A 20,583-nucleotide genomic window follows, 5' to 3' on the forward strand; every position below is an offset into this window, starting at 1 on the left:
TGTCGAGTTGTACCCAACTTCGGTTATCCTTATCCTTAGCTGCATCCTTATCTGGAGTGCAAATTCCGGTGTTTTGGTTCTGTTTCACAAACGAGTGAGCGTTATTCTCTTCTTTTCTCAGCTGCAATCAAGGACTGAGTGAGCGATATTCTCTTCTTTTCTCAGCTGCAATCAAGGACTGAGGAGGATGAATGTATTCCATTTGTGGTATAATGGCTGCCCTTTTATTGGGTATTACAACTGCCTTCTTGTCAGCACCAAATGACTGTAACAGCATCTGAATTTCTGCGGGAGGCAATTTGACCAATGGTACTGGAAGCATGTTTTACCGCTGAAACACGCGGAACCTTATATCTGGTAAGTCCCCTATTAATCCGAGGAGGGAACGAGGGCTTTGTGTGCGATCTGCTATTTATATGAATGTTACCACACTGACCATCTACATTGAAGCAGTAAAGAACAGAACGTTGTGGGTTGTTACAGGGATGCTATGCAGTGTGGGAACATTAGGCATGGTACGATTGGGAAAACTTGGTCGATTTGTTATACTCAGTTTTCCCAACCCCTGCCATGCCTTTATTCCTCACTGCACATCCCTGTTTTCCTACCCACTCATGCCATTGCCTCCGGATTTTGTTTGTGGATTTGCGGGCCTTTGTTGTTTTTATGGCCGTTTGCTTGTTTGGGCGTTGTTCTCTGCGGAAACAAGGTCGATCTGAAGAATAGGCAAGTGAAACCCAAGCAAGCTACCTTTCATAGGGTACTGTGGGATATCTGCAAAAAGTAACTATAACTTTGACAAGCCATCCCTCTCCGTGGCACGCAAGTTCTCAGGGTCAGCCTTCAGTCCTGTTTGTCATGATCTGTGATACACATGTTTGTAGTAAAAACATGGGTTGATTCTATTCCAGGGATTCATATGATATTTTGTGGAGTCGGCTGCTCCTGTTCCTCGGATTCAGATTGACCTTGCAAGCCAGCAGCAGTCGGTAAGTGGAATGATCGAAACCTTTTTCTGTTATCTTTTAAGAATAATGTGAGATTACTAGCCTCAAGCAGTGGAGTTGTTTTTAATCTGTTATTTTTTTTTTTTTTATGTTGGCCAAGTTAATCTATGTGTTTTTCAATTCTTATTTTGAAGTTTTTTCACGTTTCTTTGATTTGGTAAGAAAATATAGAGTCCAGGTGTTACAAAAATCTGAGTTTATATTTACTGCATATTTGGGTATTCAATGAATATGCACTTGGTTTAAATAGGTCACGTTTTTTTTGTTGAAAATAATAGAAATTTTAATATATTTAAAAAAAATTGGGGGAGAATTTTTTTGCAGCGGTCAAGTTTTAAGATTTTGGATGCCTTAGGAGTTTTTGATGGTGCTGAATCCATTTTCATTATAAAAAAAACCTATTTAAAAATTCTTATAGACAAAATTGTGGATAAATTCCTTTTTAATTATAGATAAATTCAAGAAAAAGAACGCCTTGTGGCAAAAAAACCAAGAAAAGCTAAACTAGAATAATCCAAGTTGGTAGAAAATATGTACCAAAGGCAGTGCATTACTAGGAATATATTATTTTTAATTTTAAAATTTTATTAAATTTATATTGTGTCTTTTTCAGATATATCAATAACTTCATAAAAATTAAAATGTCCAAACCTCTATCCTTTTAACTTCATTAAAAAAATCAACATTTATAAAAAAATCGATATTTACATCTAAAAAAATTAATCGAAGTAAACAAAATGACAAAAAAGAAAAAAAAGAAAGAGAAAGTATTCCCAACCACCCCCAACGTAAAACTGACATTTTATTAAAATATTTTTTTTCATATAATTATAATGAATTTGAGTAATTTCAAACACCTTTACCAGCTTTGTTCTTCACTTCCATTGATATAACTTTTGCTAAATTTGATTAGCTTCCAACACATTCCCAGTCTTCATTGATATTCTCTTTCATTGTTTATTCACCAATTGCTTGACTTAAAAAGGATAAGTCAGTTGACCAGGTATTCATTTTATTCACGTCTGTGCTTCTAATTCCTAAGCAGTGGACACTTGAATTATTTATGATTCCATGTTTAAATTCTGGATGCTCCAAGCCTGATCTAAGATGGGAGAAAATGGAGAATCTGAGTGCCTGTATGGAAACAAACAAATTTATAGTTTGTCACTTTCGTTATAAGAGTTCTTTTATGCAGTGTTCCTATCCCATTTTCCGTAACCGATGTTCCCAAGTTACAAATAATCCAATCAATTGTTTCTAAGTTACAAATACTCCAATCAGTTGATCTGTGGTTGAGGTTGATAGTTAATGTTGGATGTTTCTTAAATTTGGTTGTAAATTATGAAATTCATAAGATGGCTGTTCACACGTTTATGAAGGCTGTTTTTTCTTTTGGGCCTGGGCTTGAGGATGAAAACATATTAGTTAAAAATATATTTTATTTTTTATTATTTTAGGGATTTATAAGTTAAACTGTATTATTTTTATAATTAGTATATATTATTTGTTATTGCATTTTTTATTTTATTGTATTGTTAGAAATATTTTATGGTTAGAAGTATGGTTGATTAGGTTTTAATGATTATATCATATGATTATTGATTCTGATTATTATTAGTAATTGTATTACTTTTTGCAAAGGAAACTTAGTAAGGCAATAGTACTCAAATCATGGATGTGGTTAGTACTCAAAAGTTTTAACAATTTGAAACATTGGGAAAGCATACAAAAGATTAAGAACTCTATTTCTTTGTTGTCAAATACAAAACAAAAAGGCAAAATGCAAAAAACCAGTAAATTAAAACAATATTAGCCAATAGTATTGCAATCTGCACCATGTCATCCTAGAGGTGGAATCTGAGTTTTTGCAGGATTTCTTTTTCCGTCCTCAATTGAGAGTAGAGGCAACATTAGCAAATTCAATTCCATCTAACCTGACTTATAACATAAGATAAAAAAAAGCCAAAATCAATTATTCTCAATAAAAATACTCAGAAAATTTCTGAAATGATTTTCAATATCTCAAATTCATAAAACATAGATTTTCTCTAATATAACAATCCAATTTCAGCATCTAAAAGCAAATTTGCTCTGACTTTCTTAAATTTTTAATTTTTTCCAATTTCAAGAGCTTTAACAAATTCTTCGTGATAGATAACCAGAAAAGTGAGAAATGGATCAAGACCAGCTCAAGTTTAGGGCTTCCGAACCAAAACAGTATATCCATTAGTTGCACTACTGGAGTTCCTTCAACCACAGGATACCCCTCGTGTATTTCTCAAGCCCTTTCTATGATGATTAGTTGTAACTTCAGTCCAAAGACCATGTTGATGGTGGCAGCCACCATTTATAAATTTATATATTTACTGAACTTACCAGGTAGATTTGTAAATACTGAATAAATAATTCGCGGATGTAGGTGATAATTATCCATGGTGCCGTGATGTTTAGGACTTCTTTGACACTCAAATGGGTCTTATGCTTATAATCATTCGTTACCATGAAAATGAGTGAGTCTACCCAGCAAGTTATCTTAAAACCACAAAACAAAAAGATTTAGGATCCCGCTGCTGTACTTAATCATCGGTGACCAGTATTTTGTGTTAGCTTATTAAGCGGGATAACTTAATGGCAAAACTTATCTAGATTCCTGCTGTAGCTAGATTTACATGTGAATATTAAAGTTATTTTTAGTTAGATTCTTTGAATTTTGAATTTTTTTTTGGTTTAAGTAGTAATTTATTGAAATCACAAGTTTAATAGATAACTTGATTTTTGGGGAGCCTGGAGCGGAGCCATAGCCTCGACGTGTCGTCTCCATTGAATTTTCATCGCCTGCTCGCCTCATGCTCAACCAACCAGCGCCTTCGACGGGTCATTGCCATCCTACGTCTTGAACATGCGGCAAAACTCGTAAGTTATTTTATTGCTTTGTCCCCCATGCATGCAGTTTTCCTGCTCAAAGCTCTTTCCACCACCCTTCTGCCCTGGCTGCTGCAACTCTGAAACTTGCTTGCAGTTCTCCCTGTGCTTGTTCCCTCTGCCCCTTTTAGCCAGGCTGTGCTCTCCAGCCTTGTTGCTTTTATCTTAGTTCTGTTAACTCAGATACCAACTTTTCTCCCTGCCATCCTGGCTGTATGATGTTCATATGTTTCATGGAGTTCGTGCGCTCTGGGTGTCATGGTTCCGTCTCCAGGTCAGTTAATTTCCTCCCTCCCTTTTAGTTTTATTTCGATGAATGTTTTAAGTATTTTGTTTTTCCAGTATTCTCTGCTGTAGAATCTATGGGACTTAGACTGCAAATGCATTCCGGCTTGCTATTTTTGTTTTAGCACCATTCACAGAACTGAAAGGATGTGTCAAACCTTCCTCAACAAATTCAGGAACCTTTTCGTCTTTTACAAGCCTTGTAAAGATGTTAGGTTCAATATTGGAGGCTGGTGGTGCATAGTAAAGGTTTACTGCTGCTGCATCCTCTGTGACGAACCCTTGGCATAATCTTCTTGCCTTTCTCAGCGGTTCCGACATCGAACCCTGTTCTGCATTATTCGCTTGTCTCTCATTGAGGCCTCGAATTGAACTCTGTCCCTCTGTCTTCGCCTTCCGGTAGCTTGGCCGAAGCTACGTCACTTCCCGACCAATTCAAATTTTCTGGCCATCGCTATCTTGTCCAGGCATTATGCTCTGATTAATTTCCCGGTACGAATATATCCGTTTCGGGATTTTGAAGTGCATGGATTATACCTTCTGGTCTCGAAAGTAATAATCCCCGTACCCTGCTGCACCTTCCTTTGTCCTTCCTCTCTTGTTCTTATGTTCTGGTCATTACTATCTATGAAGCAGTGCCGTATAGGTGGTTGGTTTTGACCTAAGTCACCTGACACGAGGATTCGGGACACGTAGGATTCGGGATTCGTGGTGTCGGATTCGGGAAACGCTGACCCCGGAACAAGACACGGTTAGGACACGTTATATATTATTTTATTAAAATATATATATATATATATATATATATATATATATATATATATATTTAAAATATATATATATATATATATATATATATATCTTAAAAATTAGTTATTAGCATATTTCTTACACAAATTTTAATTAATGATACAAATTTATTGATTTCAAACATAGATCTTCATCTATAGCTATTAGCATGCATAGTACATACAAAATTCAAATAAATGTCAGTGGTACTGGTCACATAAATGAGTTACTAATGAAATTTCCCTGTGCCAAGTGTGCCAAATAATTAGAAAATTTTCAGTACTTTCTGAGCTGTACTGGAGCACTTTGAAACAAACAGTGAAAATTATAATAAGGTTATGCCACTGTCATATTAGATTTATGCACATTGCAGATGTGAGGGGTTTTTATGTTGATTTAAGTTTGATTTTCTCACTGTTATGAAACTAATAGGACAGCTGTAGCAAAATGATGAAGTAGGAAACATTAGGAGATCAAACCCTGGAGGCTCAACCACTAGAAGTCTAGAACCCACTTGCACGAGAACCTAACTTCAATGCTTCTGCAAACCCACCAGGGATCAGCTCAAGAAACAAACATTTGCTGAAGCCTGACAGTGACTGATATGAAAGAAAAGGAAGAAGATAAAGCAAAACAGTCATTGCCAGAGAGCTTTTGCACAACTCCCAGTCTCAGAGTCATTGATGTATATCAGTATTAGCTTCCAATTTGGAAACAGTGGTCTTGTTGGTCTATACAGAAGCAGTGAATGCGAATGAAAACAACGAACTTAAACCCCTAAAAACGAATCCGAAACCAAAAATCGTTCCAAAAATCGTGACACGTTCCAAATTTTTCTGACACGCTCATGACACGACGTACCCGGATATGACACGACGAGTCATGGAAATATGACACGTGTCAGGACAGAATCGTGTCCGATTCGTCCGATTCGGGATTCGTCCAGGGGTTAGGACGAATCCGGTTTCATAGGTTTTGACAAATATCTGCACCCATTCTTAACTATCGATCCTTCCCGACTGTACTCTTTCCTCGTTTTCTCCCCTTTTGGCGGTGCATGGAGGGAGTTTATGACTCCATTGCACTTGAAGATCTTGTCAACGCTGCTGTCAACGCGGAAAATGCTTGGTCAGCTGCCGCCCTGGCATCCTTGGACAGCCTAGTTGTCAAGCCATCAATGTCAAAGGGCTCTTCGCACATCAACAATTCAGGTGGCAACTCAAATAAGCAGCACAAACCTGCCAACACTTCACTTCCCCCTCGGGCGCTTCGTATTGAGATTGCCCAGCTGAATGAGAGGATCGATAGCCTTCAGCAGAATGCACTCATCGGAAAATGGCATTTCCCTGAAATGTCTGACGAGGATATGAGGATCTGGTTGGCTAAATTCTGGAAACCGGTCATAGGCTACGTTCCGGTAATATCCAGCCTTATGCGAGACTGGTACTGTTTCCATTTCCTCTGCGCTGAAGACACTGAAATTATCCGAAGCCGACCTTGGGTTTTCAAGCGAAGTTTCCTTGCATTATACAAGTGGTACATAGGGTTCAACCCTCTGAAAAACACTCCGGTTAACAACCTTATCTGGCTCAAATGCCCCAATCTTCCTCTGGAACTTTGGTCAAATGAATCTCTAGAACTGATAGGTAATGCCATTGGGCGTTTCGTTTACGTCGACCCCTGGTGTCTGGGTGAACGTGACAAGCGCATTGCCTGGATTCTAATACAAAGACCTTTTAAGGGCGGCTATCCCGATCATATTGAGATCAGTTGGAAGGACCAGGTCATTAATCAGAGATTAGATTTTTGGGGGATTCCGTTTAGGTGTGCAGCCTGTAAAAGAACTGGTCATTTGGTCAAAAACTGCCCTAGTGCTAAATTATATGAACATAGGAGGCACATCAAAAAATCCTTCCTTAGCGGCAGTCAATCATCGCCCTCATCTTCTATTCCGCTTCACAACCCCCCACCTCACCCTCCGTTAAATATCCACTCTCAATGCAGCCCGCCTCCCTCTAACCACCCGATCACCTGTGACGATTCGGGCTGCCGCGTGTCTCCGTTTTCTGAGCCTACAGAGGCCCACCTGTTCCTTCTCCGCCCCCCATGCATCAGAAGGACTTTATATCGGACTCTCTTCCAGGGCCTTCAAACCACTGTTTTACAAAACGGCCGAATCGACTCCGACTCGGCCGAGTCGAACCGAGTCGATGGCCTGGGCAGTGAAACGGTTGGAAACCCGGCTCGGTTGACTGAGTCACATATGACTCGGCAGAGTCATATGTGACTCGGTCAACCCGGCCGGGTCCGTTATGACTCGGCCGAGTCAAAGTAGGGACGGCTGGGCAGCGTAACAGCTAATGAAATTTCACTTTTTATGTGATTTTTGCAAAAGTTAAATGCAGTTAGTGGATTCTAAAGGGTAATTGTAATTTGTTAAATGCTTTTGGGGTCCATTTCCCCCTCCCAAACCCTATTTAAGACAGCCAAATGCTCTCATTCACTCACAGCAGTCTTATGCATTTGAGTGAGAGTCTTCTTTGAGAATTAGTGAGCAATTCTTGAGCTTGTTTTGGAGCAGCAGTGAGGAGTCTTGGAGGAGCATTGTAGCTGGAGTGAGGAGCTTCTTGGGCAGCCATTTGGAGCAGCATTGAGGAGCTGATTCTTGGAGCAAGCTTGAGGAGGCAGTTTGTGCCTGGAGGTATTTTTTTCCACCTCTATAAATCTGTTTTTGCTTAGTAAATTTTAGGTGCATATCAAGAAAGCTTAGAGAGTGTTTTTTGTCAAATAAATGAACATTGAATCAATTTTTTTTTTTTTTTTTTTCATTTTCAGATTGTTTTCCTAGTCAAAAAATGGCACCTAGAGCAAAAGATCCTGCTTGGGCATATGTTGAAATGGTTGATAGTCAGATGCATTGCAAATTTTGCCATAGGAAAATTAAGGAAGGTCCTGGGGGGATTAATAGGCTGAAACAACACTTGGCAGGGATTAAAGGCCAAATTACTGCATGTCCCTCATCAGAAATTGAGGAGATTAGAAAGAATTTGTTGGCCAGCTTTGAGAAATTTAAAGAAGATAAGGCTAGGCAAAAAGAGATACAGGCTGAAATTGGGAGGAAGAGGGAGATACAAAGAATGATGGCTACCAACCCCCACTATGATTTTGAGGGTTCTTCCTCTATCCCTCAAACTGAGGCATCCAACCCTTTCCGTTATGTTCCTCCCTCTTTTGGTTCTGTTCAAGATAAGGGAAAGGGTAGAATGAATTTGACAAAGGGTGATGTGACTATCAAAAGTTATTTCACTCCCTCCTCTCCATCAGATGCACATGGTCCTGAAGTTAGTAAAGGTCAAATTCAGCCCACTTTAGATGACCATTGGAAGAAAGAATTGAGGGAGATTGCTTGTGACTACATAGCTAGATGGTGGTATGATGTTAATATCCCCTTTAATGCTGCTCGTTCACCATATTATGAGCCTATGTTTGATGCCATACATGCTGCTGGAAAAGGCTTCAAAGGCCCTACTATGCAAGAGCTAAGGGGGTTTCGTTTGCAGAAAGAAATTCAATCCATTAATGAGTATTTGCAAGAGTTCAGGGACTCATGGGCAAGAACAGGGTGTACCATCATGTCAGATGGATGGACTGATCAAAGAAACCGTACCATCATAAACTTTCTTGTCTTCTGCCCACAGGGAACCATGTTTTTAAAATCAGTTGATGCATCTGATAAGGTAAAAGATGGCCACTTGTTGTTTCAGCTATTGGATGAGGTTATTGAGGATGTGGGGGTGGCTAATGTTGTTCAAATCATCACAGACAATGCCTCTAACTATGTTCTTGCTGGTAAACTGTTAGAGGAAAAACACATGACCATCTTTTGGACCCCATGCGCTGCACATTGCATAGACCTCATGCTTGAGGATATTGGAAAATTAGATTGGGTCAGAAACACTGTAGATAATGCCAAAAGCATAACAAAATTTATCTACAATCATACACTGGTTTTGAGTCTCATGAGGAAACACATTGGAGGCAAGGATATTATTAGGCCTGCCATCACTAGATTTGCTACACATTTTTTGACATTGCAATCTATGCTTTCCCAACATAGAAACTTGCAAAAGATGTTTTCCAGTGATGAATGGAATCAAAGCAATTGGTCTAACAAACCAGAAGGCAAAGAATTGAAAAGGAAAGTCCATGATGAAACTTTTTGGAGAAAGGCAGCAGAGATTGTGAAGCTTGCTGAGCCACTAGTTAAGGTGTTGCGGTTGGTGGATGGGGAAAGGTTGGCTATGGGCTTCATTTATGAGGCTATGGATCAAGCAAAGGAGCAAATAAAGATAGCATACAAGGATAGAGTGGCAAAGTATGGGCCCATTTGGGCAATCATTGATGAAAGATGGAACAATCAACTCCATCGCCCTATACATGCAGCTGGGTATTTTTTGAACCCACGGTATCATTATAAAGCTAAGGAGTCAGGAGCTTTGAGGGGGGAGGTCAGAGATGGACTGGTTGATTGCATTGAACGCATGATCCCATCGGAGTCTGATCAGCTGGAGATACATCAACAGGTCACATCCTTCAGCAATGCAACAGGTACCTTTGGGAAGAACCTAGCAAAGATTGCAAGAGAAGCAGATGAGCCAGGTAAACAAAAATTTCAATTTTCAATTTCTTAATGGTTTTACAGTTTTACTTTTTTTATTAAAGACTAAAGTTTGTTAAATCATTTATAATTTGAAAGTTAGATATAATTTGTAATTTTGTTGAGCTTCAGCCGTCATCTAACTCATAATTCATTACACTCCTATGTTTTTTGCAGCACAATGGTGGGAGGCCTTTGGTGGCCAGTGCCCTCAATTGCAAAAGTTTTCAATTCGTATTTTGAGTCAAACTTGCAGTGCATCTGGGTGTGAGCGCAATTGGTCTGTCTTTGAGAGGATTCACACAAAGAAGAGAAACCGTTTGGAGCAAAAACGGTTGAATGATCTAGTTTTTGTCCAATACAACCTTCGGCTCAGACGGAACCAATTGCTGAACAAATGCCCTGATTCAGATCCCATTGTGTTGGAAGACATTGATCCAACATCAGATTGGGTAGTGGAGAGTCGTCCACCAGAGTTTGATCCTGATGAGGATCTTGATGAACTTGAACTGGAACATCCACTTCAGCCTGTTCAGTTGAATGCAGATCCCAATCCACCAGCCTCAGTCTCACAGCCAGCAAGGAGTAGGACTCCAGTTGTAGGTGCTTCCTCTGCTCAGCCACGACAGAAGCGCAGCCGCATATCTACTCTATCTCAACTTGCATCTGCTGCACAGCCTGCTAGTGGTACTGGCACCACTTCTACAGTTGCAGTTGGAGACGATGATGATGAGGAGGAGCCATGGGGCCCCTTGTCTGACTCTGATGATGATGATCCAGAGATTGGTCGAGATGATCTTGGCTCCTCTGGCAGTAGCTACTAGCCAGTAGTACTAGTATTGGAGTCTGGTCACCATCACAGTTTACTTTTGTTGTAGAGGCCATTTCTAGCCTCCTTGGTTATTTGTATTTTGTTTTGAGTCTTTGATCATGTATGACAGTTGACTATGTATTGCCATTGGGTACCATTTTGATATAATGGATTGGTTCATGAGCTTACTTTGATCATATGTTGTCTTCCATCTATATTATAATGCTGTGTGTTTGGAAACATGAATGAAAATCTTTAAAATTATGTTTAAAATATTTAAAATTATGTTTTTTTATAAAAAAAATAAATATTTAATGTATTTTTTACAACGACCGAGTCATTGAAATCGAGCCGGCCGAGTCATTACCGAGTCGGAGTCGATCCTCGGCCGAGTCGTAGTCGGAGTCTTAAAACATTGCTTCAAACAGAAAAGACTTCTCTGTCGGCTCCATTCCTATTCCCATTTCGTCTTCGTCTCCGCATCCCCTTCACAAAGACAGGAAAGGGAAATCGCAATGTGTCGATCCGACCCCTCCTAACTCTCTTGTTTCTTCTCCTGTTAATCTCATTGACAGTGACCTTGACCTTTTGCTCAGCCGAGACTCCCTTGAACTGGAACCTCTCTCGATCCATAAGCCCGGGCCAGCCTCGCCTGTTATCAGCCCAGAATCGGCTAAAAACATCACTGTCCGGAAGAAAGGAAGAGGTGGCAGTCGTCACTTCCGGGGCAGAACTTTACTGTCAAATGAAGGTATCAGAAATATGTCACTTGTTGAGGTCCCCATTCTCGATGCTTCCGATTCTCAGCCCCTTAGAGCGAGCCAGGCTGCATCTTCCCCCAAATGATCCCCATCATATCTTTCAACATTCGGGGCCTCGGCGTGGACCCAAAATTCATCACGCTAAAAAGTTTCTTTTTTCATTCCAGGGCTTCAATCATTCTTATCCAGGAAACCATGCACAGGAAGGAGGACTCCTTGTCGTATTTCAGGAAAATGATGCCTACATGGCACATGGCCGCTATAGAGGCAAATGGATTATCAGGCGGTATGATTACCTTATGGGATCCTACCAAGGTCAAAGCCAAGGCATACAGGTGTTTTGCAGGAATTCTAATATCGGCTTCTATCAGAGGTGTAGATGTTCCGATCAACATCCTCAACCTCTACGCTCCATATAAGACTCGAACCCCTTTCTGGACCAGGTTCTTCGCATCCGAGCTCTTCAATATAAATAATCTTCTCATCGCAGGCGACTCAAATGTAGCCTTGTATTCCAACGAGGTCTGGGGACAGGGGAAGATAAACAATTGTTTGGCGGACCTTATCAACTCTGAGATGATCAATAAGAACATGGTTGACATTATTCCTGCCAAAAGAAAGCCGACCTGGTCAATGGTAGGATTGGAAAAGCCTATATAGCCAAAAGGCTTGATAGAATGTTTATTCATTTTAGTCTTATCGACAAAATGGGTATGCCAAGGCTCTCGGTGGAGAACGTCATGATATCAGATCATTTTCCTATCCTTATATCTTGGCCTGCGAAAATATTCAGAAAAGGTTACTCCTTTAAGTTCGACAACAACCTCCTTCTGGACTCTGCTTTCAACACCTTCATTCAGAATGCATGGCAAGAAATCAAAGGCCGGGACAAACAATTTATTTTTACAACTTTCAGGGAAAAACTGGCTGAGATTAGGGATATGGTGAAAGAATGGCAGTTTCGAAAGCACCAGCAGGACAAAGAAAATCTTCAACGGATTCAACAGGAATTGGACCAGATGCTGGAATCTACTGACTTCTCCACATGCTCTCTTGAAACAAAATGCCGATTTAGAGCTCTGGAAAATAAGAGATTCTGTTTGCTGAAACAAGAAGAATCTAAATGGAGGCTCAAAAGCCGAGCCATATGGCTGCATGAGGGTGATAAAAACACGAAGTTCTTCCATAACTTCGCAAATGCAAGGAGGGAAAGGAATTTCATATGGAAAATCAAGGATGGTCACGGTGGTTATGCTGTCTCCCAAGAAGACATCTCAGAGCTGGCTGTAAGCTTCTTCAAAAAGCAATACAGTAGATCCAATGAAAGCAGTTTCAGCGATATAAGATGGGGAATCGACCTGATGCCAGTGATGTTTGATCAAGAAAAGAACGAGGCACTGTTCCGCCCTGTTGATGAAAACGAACTCCTTATGGCCATGAAATCTTTCAAAAAGGACAAGGCCCCGGGGCCTGATGGATGGTCAATAGATTTTCTCATCCTTTTTTTTGACCTCTTTAAAGATGACTTGCTTGGTATGGTGGAGGGCTCCAGACTCTCAGGCAACATTCACAGCCATCTTTCGTCCACTCTTATTGCCCTTATCCCCAAGAAGGACGAGCCTGAATCCTTCCTGGATTTCCGCCCTATCTCCCTCTGCAACATCTCCTTCAAGATTATCACAAAAATCATTGCAGCTAGGATTAAAAGCACTCTGGCATTATATCTCACTTCAAATCAACATGCCTTTTTAAAGGGCCGAAATATCCATGATGCAGTGGCCAGTGCGCAAGAATGTCTTCACTCCATGTCTGTGCACAACTCCAAGGCAGCCATTCTGAAAATCGACTTGCAGAAGGCTTTTGACGTCTTAGACTGGGGATATCTTCAATGTCTTCTAGCCAAAATTGGGATGAATCCGGGTGCCATTCGTTGGATTATGGGCTGTATTGAAACTGTCAACTACGCCATTTTGATCAATGGCTGGCCTTCTCAGTTCTTTCAGGCCGAACGGGGCCTCCGGCAGGGTTGCCCGCTGTCGCCCCTCCTTTTTATCTTGGCCATTGATGCTTTGAGCCTTCACATCAACCATGCAGTGGAGTTAAAAGAATTTTCTCCGGTCAGGATATGCAAGCATATCCATATCTCTCATAACCTGTTTGTAGACGATATTCTCTTATTTGCTATGCTATCCAAGACAACATGGCTGTGCATTAAATCAACTTTGGACCGTTTTCATAAAGCCTCGGGCCTTGCCATCAATAAAGCCAAATCGATTCTCTTCCATAACGGCTCTGATGACACTCTGATTTCCTGGATAACACAACTTCTTGGAATCGAATCCAGACATCTGTCTGATGGATTTAAGTACCTTGGTTTTCGCCTCAAAGCAAAGGCCTACAGGACGTCGGACTGGCGATGGCTTATTGATCGCTTCTTCAGCAAGATTGCACTGTGGGAATTTAGATCCCTTTCTCTGGGCGGCAGGGTTGTGCTTGTCAAATCGGTTTTATCGCAGCTTTCGGTTTACTGGGGCCACCTTTATCTCCTCCCGGCTAGCATCATTCAAGCCATCAACAGAATTACAGCCAATTTTATATGGGGAGCAAAAGCTGAAAGGCGAAAAATCCATCTTGCGAAGCTGAAACTCTTAACATTGCCAAAAAAGCAAGGCGGTTGGGGCCTGTTGGACATAAAACTCTTTGGGACTGCTCTTCTCTGTAAATCCCTCTGGAGAGGCATTTTCGGCACCAACCCCTGGAGTGATATTATTCGCCAAAAATATCAAAAAGGTCGAGGCATAGAATTCTGGTTCAGGTTTCATTCAATTGGGTCGCAGCATGGGTCTGCTATTTGGCTCAGCTTCAGGCGGATCCAGCGTTATTTCCTCAGCAACCTTAAATGGAAAATATACACAGGTCGGAAGGTTCTCATTGGCATTGATTCCTTTGCAGGATTCAAGGGTAATCTTTTTGTTCCTTCTTCTATCATATTTCACCTCCACAGAGCTGGCATTTTCTCATGGGACAAAGTTATCAAGGATTGGAGAGGCCCCTCTCCAACGCTTAAGGACGTTCGCGACATTGGCATTCCTCTGGATCTGTCCCCTCAATGGGATATTCTCAATAACTCTCTCCTTCAGGGTGGTATAGTGCGCTCCGCTGATGATGACCATTTGGTTTGGTCCTTATCTCTCTCCTCCACTCAAGCAATTGTCAAGGACATTTATCTGGACCTTATATCATTCTCAAATAGACTGAAATGCCAGCGTTTTCCTGCACTCTGGTGGAATCTAGGCTGCCCCCTCAAAGTGACTTTATTCTCTTGGATGGTGTTCTTCAACAAAAATCTGACATGGGAGTCCTTAAGGAAGCGCTCTTGGCATGGGCCCAATAGATGCGCCCTCTGCAAGCTGGAGGAGGAAACCAATTTTCACCTGTTTTTCAAATGTACAGTCTCCCAACAAATCTGGTTCAAACTAGCACTGCTCTTCTCCTTTTCGCACCTTTGCTTCATTTCTGTTGATGCAGCTTTTGCATGGTGGGGAAGACAGGATGCTTCCCTTCGTCCAATCCTTCCCATCGCTATATGGAGCCTCTGGAAATGGAGGAACAAAATTTTTTTGACGACTCAAACCTCTCCTCCATATATGTTCTATCTCTTTTCTCTGCTCTCTATTCTCCAAATCGCTGAAGCAGACCCTCTGTGGTTTTATTTTTGTCTCTATAATCATGGCTGTCTCTGTAGGCAACCTCCTTTTGGTTTTTTTCTGCTCATCCTTTGATGCTTATGTATTGACCATCAGTCTTTCTCTCAGGCGATCTTTGCAACCAATCCATCAGAACTATTCTGTATGTCTCTCTCTCAGACGATCCTTCATTGATCTTTTAACAGATCCATCATAACTATTTTGTATATATTACCTCAATATAATATAAAGCTTTTCTTTCTGAAAAAAAAAGTTTAATAGATAACTTCTGTACAATCTAAGTGCCTTAAAAATTTTCAGGGCATTGAATCCATATATAAAATTAAAAAACAAATTTAAATAACACAAATCAAAATTTCACCAGAATTTTTTCTACCAAACTTTTACCCCTAATAATCCAAAAAATAAAAGAAAACAACTCCTAAAACTACTACATTAAACTAAATAATCATGAAAGTAAACCTATACTTAAAAGATCCATATTGATGTGTGAAATATTGCTTTGTCCCCTGCTGCGCCGAAGCAAGCCCACTACAGTGATCTAATAAATATATATTTATTTCCTTACTTGAGAATTTGATTTAATCAATGTTTTGGTTTTGTTTTTGATGACTAGGTTGAACATTTATTTGTTCTGGCTGCCAAAACTTTTTTCCAGCCATTTGCGTTGTGTGACAACACAACTGCTTGCCAGATTGACGTTTCTTTATAAATCTGGGAATCCAGCCCTAAAGCTCTAAGTATCTCCGATAAAAATCTTACGTTTCTTTATAAATCTGGGGAATCCAGCCCTAAAACTCTAAGTATCTCCAATAAAAATCAAGATACCGACTCACCAGTATGAATTTTCTATGGCATCCTGGATGATTAGGGGCACTATCCTCATCTTGAACAATGTCGGCACACAGTGCATGCGTCAGGGAGGGAGAGTAGAATCAGGTACGCCATGGCAGCCGCACAAAATAACAAACTTTCATGATTTTCAAAAAGATGTCATTTCTCGTCATTCTTAACAAGATATACGTGCGAGACCGTCATCAAGTCTCCTAAAGAATATGGAGGAGGCAAACTGGGCCGTTGCAGGTCTTCTTGCGGTTGCGGGTATTGTGGAGCGATTTGAACATGTTTCTCCCATCGAAGAGAGTCCCTTGCTTTTGTTAGACAAGATGTTAAGGCTCGCTCAATTAGACTTTCCAAACTCTAGAGATGACAACTCTACCATGAACACCTATTTAAAACACCTATTTGAGGTTAAATTTAGGGATAGTAAAAAACTTTAATTTCTATGGCCTATAGTTCCAAAATCATAGGGTATTAAGACCCTAAATTGATATAACATAGGTACTATCTTTATATTCTATAAAATTTTGTAGCCAGCTTTTTCATTGAAAAAGGTTATGGAGAAAATTCCGAGATGACTAAGGCTAATTTAACATTGGTAAAAAAATCCCCATCTCTCATAGGCTTTATCCCATAAATTATAATGATACAAATCATGGAATTTTTAGAACAATTGCTTTGATATGTCCTATCATTATTTGGAACATTTTACAACATGAAACTACCCTTAAAAAAAGTTATAACAAAAATTCCAATGATTCATTTGAAGTGGCAAGACCTAGTTTCATATGCTCTATTACCAAAAGTGAGGAAAGAGACACCTAAAAGGCCTACAAATAGAAAGATAATTAACTCCATAGTTTGAGAGGTAGATAGAAGAATGAGAGACAAGGTTGTTCAAGGGGGAAAACTCCTTTTACAATAAAACAAATGTACAAGATGAGATGATTATGAAACTAGGTCTTATTAGATAATATAGGAGATAAAGGGTACAATTACAATTGAAGGATCTAGCTAAAGACCTTAAATAACTCAATATATAGGGACTTACATTGGTGTTTATGCTTAACATGGGGCTTTAACTATAGCTTAACACCAAGGAGGAGCCTTAAATGCTTCTTGTCACAATCAACAACTAGTGCATTGAAGTTTTTTTATCCACATATGAAAATCCTAAACATTATAGCAAGACAAAACAAATTATTTCAAGTTCAAGTTGTTGTACACATATCCAAGGTAGCTATTAAAAGGAATTTTAATTTTAGACGGGCCTAGTTCCAAAAGGTGGAATGTGCATACAATCATTATTTTCAAAGCAACATAACATAGTATTATTATGAAGAGTATTGAAAATATAACATCATTCACTTCAAAATAGCAAGAATTCTACAACTATTGAAATATAAACCAAGAATACCGCTATATCAAGAGATCATTAGATTTCAAGTTAACCTCATTCATTCAAAGGTTCTCAACACCAAGTTTCCAAGGTAATACCTCTCAATATATTTTAGGAATAGAAAGAAGATAGCGAAATAGAGAATGCTAACAACAACAAAAAAACAAACTTTGAAATTTCTTAAAGGGGAATATTTTCATCTCACTTTTATGAACAAATTTCAAAAGATTCCTCTTAATGCCTCGATTAAAAATTAATATTAGATGAAGATAAGGTTCCAAATTTCAAACTTGAAGCATGGAAAACAACTTTGAGGGTTATAAAGGACAACACATACATCATATATAATAATCTTAAGTTCCGACATTTATAGACAATGAAGACCATCTTCAAATTTCAAAAGAGATCATCCAAATCACAACTTTAGAGATAATCCAATATGATGTCAACTTGACAAGCTTCAAATCCAACGATAACAATAAACTTCAACTTATTACATTTAAATCCTCATCTACTTCTCATTTTCCTTCCATTCCATCTTAAAATATTTCATCACATTTTCCTTCCATTCCATCTCACATAATTTCATCTACCATTGCACTTCACTCATTTCTCTCATCCACATCATCTTATCTAATCCATAGGGTTCAAATCACACTCTCATGCACTAAAATAAATTTATGCGGGAACCTATGAGAAATTGCATACCCATATTTATATAAGAACCTATAGGAGGTTGCATGCTTAGATTTATATAGGAGACTACATTCACTAAATCTAAAAAAACCTATGAGAGTCTATCTACCAAAAACTTATATAGAAGAGTATGCTCTTGAGCCTATGGTAAACCATATGAATCTATCTACCAAGATCCTACAAGAGAATATACACACATACTTCTACATAATAAGCCATGCACACATCTATAAGATTCTTTGTCTCCACATTTCATTCTATAAGATGTGCTATATCCACATTGCCTTCTACAAAATACTTTATCTACATGCAACAAACATAGTGGAGACCTCAACACGTCCAACATGCTACAAGCAAATCACCACATCCAATAATTACTAACATATGTTACACCTCCTTGAAAATCATGTACTCATAACTTGGAATGAATTGAACATTACTTGTCAAGGTGAGACTTTTAACTTGAGCTAGGTTGGGGGTGTTATTGAGATAATATATAGCATAAACTACCAAAGGGTTCTAATCCAACAAGGATAATAAGTAGGAAATATTTAGATTAGTAAAGTCATGCCACTCATTTCAATTACTACAAGGGTAAAGGGATTTAAACAAACTGACAAGGATTGAGAACGAGAAACAATTGGATTGAAAGAAAGAAGCTAGTTGGAGTTGATTCCAAAATTGTAGGAGTAAAATGTTAGAGCTCTAGGCACTTGATGAATAATTTTCTCACTAAGGTTGATGCCAAATTAATTGGAGTAAAAGGCTAGATCTCTAGGTGCACAATAGGAGTCTCTTGATAAATCTTCCCACAATTACATGGTTAAACACCTCCACAAAATGTTTCAATTTTTTAAGAGGTTGAAGTTTTTCACTCAATTTTCTCTTCACTACAAGTGTGACCACTTCAAAGAAAGGATTCCTGATAACATATGTAGAAATGAGCACAAGGTTCAATAGTAGAGAAATCACAAAAAAATAAATTCTCTATAACAATCCAGAGGTAGTAAAAATCTTCTAGGAATCTAATTGGCTAGATTATTTCAATAGTCTATATGGTCACAATCATAATATAACTAGGAGTTTTCCCTAAATCTTTAGCACACAAGAGACCAAGAATAGTCAACAATGATGAAGGGGTTATAAATCCACATGAATGACCTTGTGATAGTCAAAGTGTTAATCTTACCCATAGGGACACCCTATGAAAAAGAGGATAGACAACCAAGTATGCTTGTCGAGAAAGTATCCCTCCTTAGCTAGGAAGAACTGGAAGAAAACAAATATGGGGTGAAAAGGGATACTCTACCTAAAATTTTGGATGAGGTAGAAATACTTTCTTAAATTACATTATGCGTGAAGTAAGGTTAATTATAATATATTCTTACCACTTTAAATGTCTCAGGCTAGTTGGGAAACATATTTAATGAAAGGCACGAAGTGAATCTTACTGTAGCCTAATTTTTATTACAATCCTTTAGGAAAATGTATGTCAAAATCCAAAAGGGTAGGGAAGAAGCATTACCCTATCATGGGTTAGTAAAATTGATTGTAATTGATTCCCTAGAAAGACAACTTGCAAAAGTATCATCACAAAAAACCAAACTTGTAAGGGACTCTAGGAGAAAGAAAACACTGGGCAAAGTAGAATCTAGTAGGACGAAGAAAGATCAAAAGAGAACCAAGGTGGAGAAGAAAGATAAGGAGGTAGTTTCCACCTTGATCTAGTTGGGGATTCTTAATAATAACCCTCTAAAACTCAAGGAATGGAGTCATTCCACGTAGAAGAAATAATAGCACACCAAAAAAAAGAGTTAGGAAAATGTCATATCTAGACGGGAAGTTGGAAATAACTCTTCCTACCATCCCTATGAATATAGATGAATACCTAGGTCCATTCAATGATCTAATTAAGATACAAAATGAATAAATAATAGAATTTTCTATGTAAAATAAGGCAGAAGTACAAAATCTCATGAGTGAATTAGATGAGGTCAATGTTGAGTCCTTCAAATGGAGAATTCTTGAAAGAACAACATTATGGATGGAAGGTATTGGAGAAGGAATTGAATAGTTCCATCTTGAGAAACAAATGTAGCACTGGTAAGAGAAAAATTAGATCATGAAAATGTAGACATTAATAGAAGGAGACAATAGAAGGAAGAAAACAAGACTTTGAAAACTTATATAGATAATTAAAAAGAATAATTGACTAGCAATAGTGAAAGAATTGACATCTTGGAAGCCTCCATTTCCAAGATGGAAAGTTTATCAAAAATATTGTTGAGATCCAGGCCTCCAACTAAGACATATACACTTTTTAATAAAGAACATTGGCACAAATCTAAATTGAAAACAACAACCAACCAACTCCCTTGCCAAGTTAATACACATAAGGAGTTCATAGAAACATGCCAGTTGGGTGGTGGAGGTGAAAGAGATTAGTTTGGTGAGGCACTCAAAGTGAAGGGAAGATAAAACAAGTCCCTTTAAACAAGGTTGCTTGATTCTAGGAACCGAGGCAATCCTTCTTCAATCAAGGATTGATTGAAGGAATACTAAGGATTTTTCATTATAAGTAAGGCTAGGATTAAGGTGAAAAGGGGAGAAATTTTTCTTGGTGTAACATTTCCATAGTGCGTTTGAATTTTAGATACATTATGATGTTATGAATTTGAATTTTGATTAAGGATGATTACTTTCTTGTAT

The 20,583-nt window shown here is 38.8% G+C and overlaps 2 protein-coding genes across 3 annotated transcripts in view; both read left to right on the forward strand.

Moving 5' to 3' along the window:
* The window catches only part of LOC149179289 (uncharacterized), a 27,386-nt gene continuing 6,803 nt past the window's right edge, over window positions 1–20,583 (forward strand). The window contains exons 1-2 of one of the 2 annotated variants that reach the window (XM_089420587.1): window positions 1–357; window positions 912–989. The gene's annotated coding sequence lies outside the window, so the exon portion shown is untranslated. Of the gene's footprint in view, window positions 990–20,583 lie in introns of both variants that reach the window. The other variant, XM_089420586.1, reaches the window with a different exon arrangement.
* On the forward strand, window positions 1,000–7,954 carry LOC149179290 (uncharacterized). Its single transcript, XM_089420585.1, has 2 exons — window positions 1,000–4,867; window positions 5,976–7,954. The coding sequence occupies exon 2, from the start codon at window positions 6,061–6,063 to the stop codon at window positions 7,288–7,290; it is 1,230 nt and encodes a 409-aa protein (XP_089276711.1). The 5' UTR covers window positions 1,000–4,867; window positions 5,976–6,060; the 3' UTR covers window positions 7,291–7,954.

This window comes from Pinus tabuliformis, chromosome 4_1 (genome assembly GCF_031772625.1).
Source record: "Pinus tabuliformis cultivar Carrire ecotype Pingquan chromosome 4_1, CPIR1, whole genome shotgun sequence".
Classification (NCBI taxonomy): domain Eukaryota; kingdom Viridiplantae; phylum Streptophyta; class Pinopsida; order Pinales; family Pinaceae; genus Pinus; species Pinus tabuliformis.